This window comes from Haemorhous mexicanus, chromosome 3, assembly GCF_027477595.1.
Source record: "Haemorhous mexicanus isolate bHaeMex1 chromosome 3, bHaeMex1.pri, whole genome shotgun sequence".
NCBI classification, from domain to species: domain Eukaryota; kingdom Metazoa; phylum Chordata; class Aves; order Passeriformes; family Fringillidae; genus Haemorhous; species Haemorhous mexicanus.
Window position 1 is genome coordinate 93,860,552 of NC_082343.1, and position 15,534 is coordinate 93,876,085.

At 38.0% G+C, this 15,534-nt stretch overlaps 1 protein-coding gene across 4 annotated transcripts in view; it reads left to right on the forward strand.

The window, feature by feature from the left end:
* The first annotated feature begins 2,293 nt into the window (after positions 1-2,293).
* Positions 2,294-15,534, forward strand: part of HMGCLL1 (3-hydroxy-3-methylglutaryl-CoA lyase like 1) — a 75,377-nt gene continuing 62,136 nt past the window's right edge. For 2 of the 4 annotated variants that reach the window (XM_059842711.1, XM_059842712.1), the window contains exon 1: positions 2,294-2,446. In XM_059842711.1, the coding sequence (XP_059698694.1) occupies positions 2,342-2,446 (105 nt within the window). In that variant the 5' untranslated portion in view covers positions 2,294-2,341. The remainder of the gene's footprint in view (positions 2,447-15,534) is intronic. The other 2 variants (XM_059842713.1, XM_059842714.1) reach the window with 1 other exon arrangement.

Sequence of the window (15,534 nt, forward strand, 5' to 3'; positions counted from 1 at the left end):
AAAGATCTGCCAGAAGCGTCGATTATTCTTTACCTGACACTGCAAACCCTTCAGTTGGTAAATATACTGGTACTATCATAGGACAAGGATATCTGCCTTCATGTTAACTCACAAAGTGGGGTGGAGTAAGTTTTGTAGCGTCTGAAAGCAAAGAAGAGTATCAAGATGATTGTGTGTGCCTAAAACACAATCCTCTTGGAGCTTCTTACTTTGTGCTGACCAACATGACTCGTGTTCAGCAATGACAATCCATTGTAGCTCTAGAGGTTTTAACACACAGGGCCTTTTTCAACAGAAAGATTGTCATACCCTTCTCCCAAGAAACATGCATATTTCAGATGAATGTGTTTTATTTACACGCCTCTTGTTTTTGAAACAACTCCTTGCATTTAGAAGGACCAGTTGAAAAATTCAGTGCAAAATTGGCAAGGGTGAAAAACAAATTCTGGTTGCAGGGAGGATCAGAGGTAGAACAGAAAAGAAACAATGATAAACTGTTGCATGAGAACATAATTTGCGATTACTTTAGAACGTATCTGTTGTATTTTCCTTCTCTGTCCAACAACATTGGAAATTCAGATAAAGATGTTTTTTTTCAGAATATGTGGTGGTGCTCTGGGTCTTGAAGCAGGTTTGTGATAGTAAACATCCACACTGGATGTAGGCTGGAAAGGCCACTGAGGTTTTAAGCCCTACAAAAACAAAACAGTAACAGACAAAACCAATACCATTAGAAGGGATTTAATGTGCAGAAAATAGTTTGATATATAAGCTACCTGCAGAGCATTACAATGCAGCTGGTTTCAGAGGTATTTGTAAGAAAGATGATTAAAGGCAAAAAGAAATTTGACTTTGGAGCTGGAATAACTTGAGAACAGGCGAGGTAGGTAGAAGTACATTTTATTCACATACTCCTAACTTTCTTATGATTGCAGTTATCCTTTTTCCAGCTGACTGTGAAATGCACAGAAAAGTGAAAATGAAATTATTAATCTTAATAAAGTGCCTTTCCCTTTACATATACCACTTTATCACTGATAAACTTTCACTGCAAGACAAAAAAGAAAGAAATTATTTTTTTGCCAGCTTCTCCATATTTTATCTCTAACTATAGAGGCAACAAGACCAAAGCAAATACCTAGAGCCAGCATTTAAGGAAAGCTTAGTGGAATTTTGAACTGTGAAAATAAAATATACTAACTGCATCAGATAGCAGTCAGTAAAGAATCTTCCTGGCACTTTTCAGTGGCCAGATTTGAAATCGCAAAGATGACCACCAGTGATATTTTTAAATTTTTATGCTGGATTTTAAATATCTTATTTCTGAAAAGCCATTATTATCCTTGAAAAACAAAAGCTTCCCAGCCAATCAATCAGCATCCAGTTTTGGTTTACAATGGCTATGGAAATACAATTTTTAGATGCACAGAACAAAAAGGATGAAATGCAAAACTGCAAAGGAAAGATGCGGCTTTGAGAGAATCATATCTATCTGTGAACAACTGAAACAGAGACTTGGTGGTAAACCTGATAATCTTTTGCAGAAAATGATTGATGGAAAGGTTAATAATTTTAACAAAATATCCCTGATACCCTAGAAAACAAATGATCCAGAAACAATTTTTGCTTGAGACGAGTTTGGAAAGTAGTCTGACACAATGGATGTAAGGGAGCAGACAAAATATAACTTGCTGCTGCGGAGAGAGCTGTCGAAACTTGAACAGTACTACTGTAAAGCTCTAAGTTTTTGCTGTCTAAATGGAAAGCAGAAATGCCAGAGTGTGCACGAAGCCTCGTGTCACCTGGACGCCCGAGCGAGCACGACCCGGTTAATCTTGCATCGTTCGCACAGCCCAAGTGTGCCGAACAGGACACGTAGGCTTGGTCTGGAAGCTGCCCTGTCCCTTCCCCTTGCTCCTCTCTTTCCCCCCTGCTGCCTAAAGCCTTGCCAGGTCAGGCTGGGCCCAGGGTCCCGCGGGCGTGCGGTAACAGGGGGCAGGACGGCTGGCTGTCCCCATGCTCGGCCCTCCCGGTTGCAGGCTGCTGCGGCGCCGGCCGAGCCCGCAGCGAGTGCGGCCACCCACTGCTCGGCTCCTCATCCAGGAAGGCGAAAGGGGCAGGAGGCGAGAAGGGGCAGAAGGCAAGGAGGAGCAGGAGGCGATGGGGGGCAGAGGGCGAGGAGAGGAACCGGGCGAGCCCCGGGGCCGGCGAGCGTGAGGCGGCGGCCGCCGCAGCCGGCGGGAGGGGACGCGGCGGCGCTCGCGCTCCGCCAATCGCGGGGCTGCTCGCGCGCGGGCCGGGAGGCTGCGCCCACCCTGCGGCGGCGGCTGTCGGGCGAGCCATGGGCACGGTGCCGTCCGCGCTGAAGCACTGCCTCAGCTACCAGCACCTCCTCAAGGAGCAGCTGTGGATCGCGGAGCCGCCTGCGGCCGCGCACCTCGCGCAGGTACTGCCCGGCGCGGGTCAAGGGATGGGACGGGGCCGACCCGACGGGGCGCGGCCGCCACCAGGGGGAGGACGGGGCGCCGCCGCCCCCTCGCCGCCCCCTCGCCGCCCCCTCGCCGCCCCCTCGCCGCCCCCTCGCCGCCCCCTCGCCGCCCCCTCGCCGCCCCCTCGCCCCTTAGGCACGTTCCCCGCGCCCCTGCTGCCTCTGCCCGCCCGCAGCGCCCGGCTCTCTCCTCTCCCCCCTCTCCCGCCCTGGCCGGAGCAGCGGGGGAGGCCCTTACCCCCAGCCCCGCGCCGCTGGGGTGTGTCTGGTTAGTGTTCCAGCACACGGCCGGTGTTACACCGTGTGCCAGGCAGTGCGAACACAGGTGCGTGGTACTGGGGCAGCGGTGAGGCAGTGGCAAACCCACTCAGCAGTGGTCCTCTCCACGCGTGATCATTCACCGTGTGAAAATGATAAAAGAGCAGGGTGAGACGCATTTGGGCGGGGTCACGGCGCTGCCCTTGCGCCCCACAGCTTCTGTTGCTCCCACGCGTTTGCTGTCGAGGGAAGAGTCACTGCAGCCGTAGGGGTGCGGAGGCAGAGCCGGCGGCAGTCACGGAGGGCTGAGTGAAGGTGGCTGCTCATCCTCCTGTCTGTGAGCTGTGAGCCGATGTGAACCGTGGCTGCAGGGAGTGAAGCTTTGTTGAGGCGCCCGGGCAGGCTGCGAAATCAACGGTATAGGCCGTGACCGTCCTAAACATGGCTTTGAAGGGGAAGCAGTGAAGCGAAGTTACCAGCATATACTCTCTGGACAGTCATTCAGTCCAACTCCTGCTCCAGTAATCAGTCAGTGCTTCAAACCTTTAAAAATATAAGCCAAGCCTAGAACAAAATAGTTTAAACTGTACTTAAATGCATTTTTAATTTTCTTTTTTTAAGAGTAGCTCTTGTTTGTTGCGTCTTTCTTCTGTTTTCAGATAGGTGGTGGGATCATCTTCCATTTTTCTCCACTCTTTGGAAGCGAAATTTAATTCCTATGTAGCAATGTGACTTCAGAGGTGGAGAGATGATGAAAAATGTACTGAGTGGTATGAAAACTGGCAGCATTTGAATTTTGCTTCAGATGCTCTGAGCCTCATATCTCAAAAGATGCATATATGGAATTCCCAAAGCAACATTGTTGTGAGCATAGGGCTTTGTATAGGTAGGCCCCATACAGCCTCCAGCTATCATATTTCCCTGGGAATAGTGTCTATCTAGCATTAAATTTTGGGGGAAAAAAATCAACTTTTTTTTTTTAAGTGGATTTTTTTATGGTAGAGAAATAAAGTAGAATTAATGGACTTTTATGTACTAGGCCTGAAGCAAAGCACTATAATTCTGTTCATGTGCCCTTGCTACATTTTGGTGCATCATTTCCTTTCAAAAGATCTGAACATTTTTTAAAAGTTTCCTTCAAAATAACTTGATATGCCACTTGATTTTGTCAGTCTCTCTCCCCCTATCAGATGAAGCATTTGAAAAGTCTTTTGCAACAGAGTGGGCTTGCAGTTGAAAACAATCATTAACATCTTCTCAGAAAATAGTAGATTAAAAGAGAAGTTTTATTTATTGTAATGGATCATTTTACTTAATTTTTGCTGTGCTCTTCTTTTATGTTCATCACCATTTTTCTTCAAGGAAAGAAAAATCTTCTGTCCAAGGATATAGAAGGATGTCTTCAGCAGTAAACAGCAAACATGAGAATACACAGCAAGCATCTTCCCGTGCACATTGATGTGGGTGTGAGCTGCACAGTAGACTAATTAAATCAAGAGCTGGTCATTATTCATGTTTTTTCACATTTGCTTCTGCATTACCTTGCTGTGATTTTACATTAATCTGTTCAAGTTTCCATATTTCTCACATGGATTCTTAAACAGCCCACAAAAGTTTTGCTTATGTAGGAGTGCATTCCATACCAATCCCATTCAAGAAAAAAAGTGTTTCTTGTTACATGATCTATAACTATACTGGCTCAAGTAATGGTTGTAAAAGGTTTGTTGGTCTTTTTTTTTTTTTTATGACCATCATATGCAAGATAGTTATGGCAGCACCACTGCAATGATATTTATGAGAGCACACTAAGGAATAAAATAGGAAAGAGGGTTTAGGTACAAGAACAGTTTCCCAGAAATAACGCTTTCATGGCTGATAAAAATAAAGAGTTTATTTACTTGCTGAAATATTTTCAGGAGTTCCTCAGGATTTTTCTTTAACCATCAAGTAAAATGTAAATGTTGCTGCCAGGGCTCTTGTAAAAATAAAATCCTTCTATTTATTATTCTATTTTGTCTAAAGACCCCAAATATAGAATAATTTGGTTATATACTGTGCTGACAAAATTGTAGTCCTGTCCAGGTTCAACCACTTGAAGCTCTACTGGAGGTGAAATAATGGGTTCTAAAGTGAGTAGTAGAATATCTTAGTCTTTGTTTTCCCTTCTTTTTTCTGTTTCATTAAGCCACCCATTTTTGTGGTATTTTTAGAACAATATTTGACTTTAAAAGATAGACTTGCTTGAGTAGTAAAGTTATTAAAAATGAGAGACGAAAAGTAATAGGTAATTTGGCTAGGTGGCTAAATAGACAGTAAATAGAATTTTCTACTATGTATTTGAAGAAGTTACTAATACCTAATTCAGTCTTATTTAGACTATTCTATATTGCATCAGAAAATTACTAAACACCTGACTGGTCAATGAGACACCACACTCCTGTTCCAGTGTGTTCCTCTTTCTCCATATTAATTTCTTAACTGCTTGCTTCAGAATGCTTCTGTAATGCTTCATACCATGAATACAGTTCAGCTTCATTTTCTTAGCATTACCCCAATGTATATGGTTTTTATTAACAGGTCTGATTAACTTAATATTAAAGGTCTAGTTTATTTTTACTAAATAAGAGCTGTAGTCACATAAGATTTTGTTAAAGACATGTATTTATATCAGAACTGTAAAATGTGCTGGCATCTATGGAGAAAAGAGGTGGCCATAGATACTGCAGTATTGGGAAGATTTCTGCAGAGATCAAGGTCATTACTGGTGGTGACTCACAGGATTTGACCAGAGTGTGCAATGTACTTTGTGGTCTGCTTTGTGAAATGCTCAGGCTGAGCAGCAGGGAAGGTGTTTATCTGCTGCTGGTGTCCTCTGGTTTAGCAGGAACCTTCTTGCTGGAGAAGAGATGGTCTGAGAGTAATTTACATTGATTGGTCTTGTCCTGCAGACTTAATGTTATATTTTCACGTAGGCTAGAATGGAATTTTGATGCATTAGGAATATGCTAAGGACACAGCAAGGAAGAGCTGGATGACTAAAGAAGTATTAAAGACTGGGATGAAATTCAAGGATACAGAATGATTAGGTGCTTTGAGACCTAAAACCCAAACTAGAAACTTTGATTTTATTGTTAGAAGAGACTGAAGAAGAACCTTGGAATCCTCACAAATCATAGGATGAATATGAGCTGCCAATATAGCTGTTAAAAGGTTAGGTCGTCAGATAGAGTAGATAAGTATTTCTAGTCAAACAGGTAGATGTTGATGCCATTGCAAAGAAACTGTATCTATTCCATTTTGGTTAGTCATGTTCAAGAAATTGAATTCCAGCTGGGATAAGTTAGGTCTTGCACCACTGGAATTGGAGCATGATTTGGGAACATTGATCGGGAAAAGGGAGGTGAAATGTAAAATGTCTTGGGTCTGTTTGATATCTAGTTTTAAGACCTGGAGTATGTGTGGGCAGGGTGGGAAGAAGAGGAATTAGCTGTTTAAAATAAAGGAAGATGTTGCTGCCCACAAACACACACTTATACTCAGTCCGTATAAATTTGTAATATAATAAATATAAAGTTTTTATATTTAAACTTTTATAATAAATATAAAGTAGAAATTTAAAGACAAATTACCCATTGGTGAAATTCTTTAGGAGCTTTGTAATCACAGTAATGAGGATATGATTTAGGTTTACTAAAAGGATTATATTATGTGGTTTCCATAGTAGGGAAAATTATTTGGTTTTTAAGAACTTTTAATGATTATAATAAGGAGTAGAGGATAGATATTTAAATGTTTTAAAAGAGACCATTGCATGTCAATGCAATTACATTGCATGGCTTACAGGACTTTGTTAAGGTTAGAGTGTCAACTTTAGCATGAGTGTTCATCTGCTGCTTTAAACTGGGGAATTCTACTCTGCGAGACGGTAGCAGCTAAACATAGCTAAATTGTAAGCTTCTTTATCTTAAACTGTTGCATTTATGTACTACTAGCTAGGTGTAGTAAGGGGTATATATATAGTAAAATAAGAATATGTTAGGAGTCACAGTTTGGTGAGGGCTACCTACTCTTACAACAAATGAAGCAAAAATTAGACAAAAATATGACTCCAGTAGTTTATTTCGCTGGATGTAGCTGTGACTCTAGGAAGTGTAATCTGTCTAAATAATACTAATGTGTGCTATGTTATGTTGTAGGATTTCTGTCACAGACTTAGGCTGTCATATGGAGTGCAATATCCAGAATCATTAACAGTTGTTCAGGACATTATCATTGGAAAGTTATATAACCAAGGAGGAACAGAAATGCCAGGTGCTAAATACATAAAATAATGAGCAAAAACTTGGGTCCTCTAATTTAGACAGCTAACTTCTGTTTCAGAGCTTTGATTCCAATGATTTATGTGCTACGTGCCTAAATATCCAGACTGAAAATGCACAGATTAAGAGTCCCTCATCTCCTCACTGCATGACACTCTTGGATCTAGAGATGCACACAAGTGTCTTACTTTTTCAGTTTAATGTGCTAGTTTAGATTTTGTAACAGATTGTCATGTTTTAAACATATGCTAGAAACCTCTCAAATTTGTTTTTTAATTAACTCAAGAATAACAGCAAAACTCATAGTCTATGTGACAATTATATATGTCTTACTCACTTATGTTTGATTCTTGATTCAAATTACAGCATAAGAAACAAGGCATATGGTATTATGCAGCCTGGGAGGAGACAGCAGATCTCTTTTATTTGAGTCTTTTAGGTACACCTCAGAGCAACTGATTTAAGACATACTGTATTTCATGTTCTTTTTATCTCCATGTAATTATATATTCCAGGAATAAATTAACATTTGCAGGCTCTCATCAAATAACTATTTAGGCCATTTTCATTTTTTAATTTAATTTATCAAGCTGAGAAGTACTATAAAAATTGCTCACAACAATATTGCAAGTTTATTAGTTCACTGTGACAATTACCATACATCATTTTTTATACCCTTTTTTAAAAAAAATTTTTTTGATCTGATGAAAATTGCATGTAAGCAGAGGAAAAACAAGGTAGTTTTCCTGGACTTAGTGTTGCAGTGTTTGTTTCTTAACTTTCAATGGATGGCATTATTTAAAGATACTTTATGAAATCTTTATAGAGAAAGTATGTTAATTTCATTGGGCAAAGATCTTTTTTTCCCCTCTTCCCTTTGTCTACCATTTTTACTTCATTCTGTGTTTTCATCCTGACCTTGTGTTGTCTTTCATATAAACTAAGATGAAATAATTGATCACTAAGTGTGATTGCTGAAGTTCCTGGTTTCCACTCCTACATTCTTCCAGCCCTTCTGTATTCTTTCATATGCATAAGCCTTGTCAATAGAGAACTCATTAAATGGATCTTTTTCTCAGTGAATACATTACAAGAATATCCCAAAAATGGGACTTTTTTTTTCTTTGTTACAGATTCCAAGGAACATTTATTTTCTTAGTCTTCATAAGATTTAAAGCATACAAAGTTATTAAATAGAAATAATGTATTTATATATATTATATAAATGTAATTACTAAATAGATATAATAAATAGAATAATAAAGTGGAAGAAATTATAATTTGAATTATAGCAATCTATGAAGTTTGTATCAGCATGCTGTTTTTTCTTGTTGAATTTGGAAATGATGAATGACATATGATATATGCTGACACTTGAAGGTAATAAATAAAACACCCTCCCACTGAATTGAACTGGAGCGCAATGCTGAGCTCTTTCTGAAATGTTCTTTGAAGTCAAGAGGAGTTTCCCCTTCAGAAGAGCAAGTCACTAGACTCATGCCAACTTTTTCAGTCAGGTATTTTATGTGAGTAAGATCTCAAGAACATTGAAGAGAGAGAGTCTGAAAAGGCTGAGTAGTTGATTTGCTAGGGGTGCCAAACAGGTTGTGAGAAGTTCAGAAGCTGATAAAGTGTAGGTTTGACCTAAGCTGAGTCACTGACTTTCAGGTTTTTTTATACCATTGGCCTGTAAATACTAGACAGATAACAGGAGCTTTTTAGTTGATAGATATCTATGCTATACTGCTATTATTAAGTGAATTTAAAATTTTTATAATAAAGGTGGAAATATTGTAAAGGATTTGCTTTGCAAATTTGGAAACTAAAAAAATGCACAAGAAGTTTTTATTCAGACTCCATATCTGCTTTTTGCTGCAATCCCATTTATGACTTTTATGCAGTAAGAAACTGGTGCAGTGTAGGTACAGTCCAGAGAGAAAGCTGAGTTCTCGTCATCCTTACTTCTTTCACTACATAGATATTTGAGGTGTTTAAAAAAGGTGGTATTTCTCTGAAATTTTAAGAGCTGCAGGCTATTGAGAATCTTTAATGTGTCAAGTATAAAAGAAGTTATGTTTAAAGAAACTGTGGAGAGCTTCAGAAAAGTAGTTATTTAGTACTTCAGGCTGTGTTGAATTCTCTTCTGTTTTTTAGCTCTCTCATTTATTTAACAAAGGTATATTATTTTCTGTAGCATCCTTCTTTTCCCCCAAATGTATATTTAAAAAGATAATGATAGTTGTGTGGTATTGTGAACTTGAATGGCAAAATGTGCCACCCTAAAAGTTTGCTGGTGCACATGATAATGCAGATGTGAACCTTGACATACAATGTTATGAAGTACTGTGCACTCAGTCAGGCTCATCAGTTAATTGATCCTCAGAAAATGCTAGAACAGAAAAACAATAATTTTATGTGTGGGAATAAAAATTATGCAGAAATTTGTAGGAAAAGGTTCTGTCTGTCTATCTCATCCATCTATCTTCTGTCACTTAGGAAAACTCACTGGAATTCTGAGAGAATTTGCTTTCTTGATTGATCAGAAATTTCTGACATAAGAGCATGAGCAAAATCAGACTTTCATACTGTGCTAAATACCTGTAAAACAAATTCAGGATTTTTGCTTTTCAGCAAAAGGGAAATATTACTGCTGTGTTAATGTATGCTTTTATAGCCCTTTTGGGGTAGAAATGTCACAGTGGTGCACACGCTTTAAAATTAAGCAGTGCAGTAGAGATGAAGGATTTTTTCTATTTTTTTAATATGCCGATAGGGACATAATATACAATTAGTAATAAGAATTTTATTATATAAGGTATTATCAATCAGACACATTTTATTATCTGGTCTTTTAATCAGTCACTTCAGAGGAAAACTGCTAAATGCATGGTTTACACTTCAGAAAAATATTTCCACGGACAGTTTTAAGGGTTGTCTTTCAAACTTAAGTTATTACAGTTAGAAATAATCAGCTCATAGCTTTTTTCCCCTAAGTTTTATAACTCAGCTGGGTTAGGTATAATGTCAATGGTGAAGATTTTGATTAAAATTTGGGACAAAGTTCCAATATTGCAAGAGATGAGAAAGATCCTGCAGGTGATAATAAGGAAATTATATATACTGTTGGAATGTTGTTATAGCCGATATTATTTTTAGATAAATCCCTTGCTAAATGGAGATTTATTTTACAGCTTGGTGTAAATGAATGAAAGTTACTCCAATTGTGGCATTAAATTTGAATTTATTTGGATTAAATATTCTTATGAGAGTCATTCTCAGCAGCTCTTGTGACAAAAACACAGATTTATTGCATGCAGAAACTGCTAAAAGGTGCACTGGTGAAAAAATTGTGCTGGGTAGACATTTCTTCTTTGTTTGAGTGTTGTTTTTTTGTTCACAGATGTTAGCTGTTTTGTATGGGAATAAAGGTGTTAGTTTATGAGTTTCTTGGAAAAAGAAGTTTAAAGCCTTTGAATGGATGAGATGTGTGGACTGAAGCGCCAGAGGACATTGCTGGAATGTTAGGTGAAACCCATAGGGAAATAATTCAACAGCAGCATCTGGAAAGGAACTGTATGTGGCTTTAGGGCTTACTTTTAATGCAAGTAGTTAAGATGAGATTAAATATAGGTGTTAGTATGTGAGAAATGGAGGAGCAAGTTAAGTGATGAAGGTGTATCATGTGGAACACTGGGATTAGGGAGAAGATTGAATAGAATCCGCAGCTGATCACATCTGAATTTTTAAAACCCTGGAAACATAATTTGAGTAGAAATATATACTAGCTTCATAGAAGGTAAGGCAGTGTACATGAATATTTTATTGGGGAAAGAGGAGACAGGGTATAGGCCAGTTCATTGGCCTTGGCATGTCACTTTTGCTAGAATGGGATGAATGAAGATAGTGGAAAGTTAAGCTACTAAGCCAGTTAGCTGTTGGCTATGCAGAGAGAAATCAGCTGGTGATTGAGAATTTTCTCTTGTCTCTCTGCCATTTTTTGATATTCTTAACTTGATTCAGTTTCCTAAGCACTCTTGTCTGGTGCCATGTGAGATGCCCTAAGGTAGCTGAGATGGCTTATAGGATTGGCAGGTATTGAACAGGATTTACTGGAGACTCGTGCCTTCTGGCTCAATGGCTAGAGGTCAAGTCAGATGCATCCCAAATGCACAAGGGTGCCTGCACTTAGCCATCTGACCTGTGCCCCTACTGTTTGCTGCGTTGTTGGATAAGATTTTGGCCATTGCTGACAGTGCTGAGAAGTGACTTCATTCAGTTGGCCATGTTTCACTGATGGTGCCATTTAAGATGCCCCATAATATCCTCCTTTATCTCCAGCTTCCAAAAAGCCACAGGTCCTCTGTCCTGCATGCTGTGTTGAGGGAGCCTTAAGACATTTTATGTAAATATATACAGTGACTGCACAGACCTAGGACTCCTGTAGACATAACTGTGTAGATACTTAAGGATTTTTAAAGTCCAGTTGAGTCCTATCATTAAGAACATTTCAGGACATTTTGAGCTCAATGAGTGGTCTGGCTGCATTGCCATTTAGTCCATAACTAGTATTATCTGTTGTCAGTCATTGGAAAAATCCCTCAGTTGAGTTTATGTGTCACAGTAAAATAAAGTACAGCAAATAGAAGTACTATTAGATTTTTTTTTCCTTTTTTTTTTGTCCTTAGTTAATACTGGTCTTATTACTAATTTTACAACTACATAAATTTCTTTCTCATCAGTTGAGCACTTTATTATTCAGAATATGGAGGCTTAAAAGAAAAAGCCAAACAAACTTCCTAAATGTGCAAAGTCTGGAAGTGAAAGCAATAAAATTTGAGAAATATAATGATTATTTTGCCAAGACAACTCTTAATCTTCTGAAACAGTCTGAAGTGATATATTCCCAATTTGATTTTGTCTTTGTCATAGTTCCTCCAGTACCAGTATTTTTTCTTCTATTTGTTCCACTTCAATGTGTTCAGGTTTCCATGATATATTTTTTAAATTTCATGTAAGAAAATTTTTAAGTCCTTTAATTATTTTCAGCAAAATAGGAAAAAAACAATTTTACACAATTGACTAATTTCATAGTGAAAATGGAAGATTTTTAAAACATCATGAATGGTGTCATGTTAAAGTTGTAATTTCCTTACCATTATTGGGAAATTATTATGGTAACACTTTACAGATGTTTTTTTTTTTAAGGAAGTTTATGAATCACAAATTCTTCTGAAGGATGATTTGCCAACAGTGATGAAATAAATAGCCATTAAAATACTGTCATTTTAATCAGTATCTTTTGGAAAGAGAGCTATGGAAAACATAGTTGTGGGCCACCTGTACTTAAATTCATGATTTACTTCATCTTTTAGGCCCAGCCTTTGGACACAGAAGATTATTTTGATTGCAATAGTAATGGAGAATAGTTGATTTACTTTCAGCTTTTAATTTTAATTCTTAAAGATCTATGCATAACTCACTTCTATTGACAATGAGTTATTTAAAGAGACTTACCTGATAGGGTGGATGGGCAGTATATTCATTTCCCCCCCACTGATATCCTAAAGTATTTTAAAGAGCAAATTACTTGCACATGTTGGATTTGTAATGATGATCATGCCTCTGCTTTTTCAATGTGTGTGGAAAAACACCAGTCTTTCTCCCTTCTAGAATTCTGTCTTTAGTCTTGCCTGTAAAACACCGTACACACCATAATACTATTACCATAAATAATAGTAAAGGAAAGTGTGGGAGGTTTTGGCTCCAGTGTCATCAGTATGCTGTTGATCTCTGTTCTCTGTATCCTTTTCATCCAGCCCAGATGGCAAAGTATAATTGCTTTTCCAGGCTTTGACCAAGATAGGGATATGGATGAAAGTGAGTTGGCTGTAAATCAGCTTGGTTAATGGAGAAATGCTGCTTGTTAGCCAAGGGAAGCATTTAGGGAAATAGAAAAAGGTAATGTATACACCATGTCCTGAAAATACATTTTTAATTTTTGCTGAAGTGACTGGCTGTGTTGGCCTCCTGTTAAGAACAGAGGTCTTTAGTACCATTTATTATTGATTTCATTGTAATACAAGTCTAACTGTGGTTGTCTATGCCTCTGCTACCACCTGGTGCTACTAATAGCTTCCTTGGTCATTATTTTTCAAGTTATCAAAAATTGTCTGTGACTTCAGCACATCTCTGTGCTATTTTAGGTTGCATGAGCTGTTAGCTGTAGTTAGCTGCAGATGTCTGCTATTCCATGTACTCTACACAGCAACAAATGTTTTTTAGAAGGTGTCAAGTCATCAGTATAATTCAGAAAGTTTAGTCTTATACAGGAGACCATTATTGGGCAAATGTAGTCTGTCATTTTTGTTGTCAGGTTATGAATGAATTTTTGTAAAATATAGGCATGAATATTAAAGAACGTATTTTTTTGTTTTCAAAGGTAGTGAACAATCTTTGGGCTTGATTTTATCTTTCTGTTTGTCCTGTAATGCTGCTTCTTTTAAGAGCATCCAACATCATAGCAGAGAATTGGACATGTCTGTTAGACACTCAGACTCCAGTTCCTGAGATTTCCTTCTTTGAAGAGCTGTCAGAACAGCAGTTTTGTTAGCCTGCCATATGCCTGTGGAATTTTCTGACCCACTGGAGCTTGCATTAGGTAAATTTTAAGCCATGACCACAGGAGATGTCTGTGTGACTCTATACTGACATGTAGTGAGTTGTCCTTGGCTCATAGTTGGAATGTAGGATGGACTCTCATGATTTTGATATCCATTTAAAATGTGTAATGTATGTAATTCAATGTACATAATTCACATTCCTTCCCTTTGCTTACTAAAGGGAAAAACTTCTGGGGGTCTGTAACTATCTTCACATCAAAATTGCTTCATAGATATTTTCCAGTGTACTTTCACTGGCTTTGTTCCTATGGAGTTATAAAAGTAACAATGAAATATTAATAATTAATCTTGATTAATAATAAATCTTAAATGTTGATCATTATATGCTTATATTTCCCCATGTTTTTTATATAATTTGAAATACTATTGGTAATTGTATTTTGTGCAAAACCTACATATGTTTCTTTTTGAATGTTTATATTAATAGATTTTGCTCCTGACTGTTTTATAATGGGAAAATAGTGGGAAATACTGCTTTATTGATTTTCTATCCCTCATAGCCTTTACTGTGTCCGTGAGATAACACCACCAGTTAGATTGTGTGCTATCATTTCACCAGATCTATGCTTTGTAAAGTTTTGGGGGTTGAAAGCCATATTTGGAAACTTACAAAGCAAGGATTAAATCAGACTAAAGCTAAAGAATATGGGCTAACAGTTCATGGCTTTATATCCTGCTACTCAGAAAAACACTTGCCTGGCGTAGTAATTCAGTGTAGCTCATCAGTTTTGAAAGAAACACTGTTACATTTTGTGTAATGGAGAGATCAAGAAGAAAATCTAGTTTATGAAGAAACTGAGAAAGTCATAAAGAAATACAAAATAATATTGTTGCAAGATCAGTACAGTGACGCATGTCATTTGTTTGACTAAAAGTAGTAGTTTCAGAATGCATTCCAAACCCACGACACGCTAAAAAAAAAACAGTGAAGAATCTTTAAGCTTGTTTACTACTTCTGAACTCTGCACTTCCTCATGGAAGGGGAAAATCAGTAATAACCTCAGAAGGAATAACCTCAGAGTTTAGTCTGCCCTGTGATATGAAAAGTACAACAGAAAACAACTTTTACCCTCTCATACATTTAAAAATGTATTATTATTACATTTTATTTATTTGCTTTTAAAATAAAAGTGAAAGTAGACACCTCCAAACAGTATTCAAATATATGACTACACTCTCAATTAAACAAAACAGACAGTTCTAGGCTTTCAGTTTATGTGTGTTCATAGATCAAGCTGAGTTCACTTCAATTGGTTATATGGGGTAAATTGTGTCCTGAAGCTGATGTTTTCCCATCCATTAAGAACGTTCACTGTAAGCAAAAGTAAACTACAAGTCATAGAAAACAATCAGCAGGTGTTTCACCCAAAGTATGTGAGAGTCGATCTCTTCTGATCTAATATAAAGGAAAATAGTCTGGGGAGTGAGGAATTCCTCCTCTTCCTTCTCTCAGACTCCTGCAGACAGAGGTTATATTGATTTTTTAACTCTGCAGCTTTTTAGGAAATGTACTGTTCTGTGTTTGCCTGAAAGAAATGTTCTTTCTTATAGAAAGGAGTTCCTTATTTGTTTTGCTACATCTCATTGCATTTTGCTAAGACCAGGGAAGTACTGTGCTGTGAAATTGGTTTGCAAACTTAGTACCTCTGTGTCAATTGTCTATGTGATAGGTGATTTAGCACAATTGCATATTATGTTTAAGTTTTCCTTTTACAAACATGATTCTGTTTGTGTATCAGGCAGAGCTCTTTTACTACTTGTTGAATTTTGGTGTATTTTTCTTATCAAA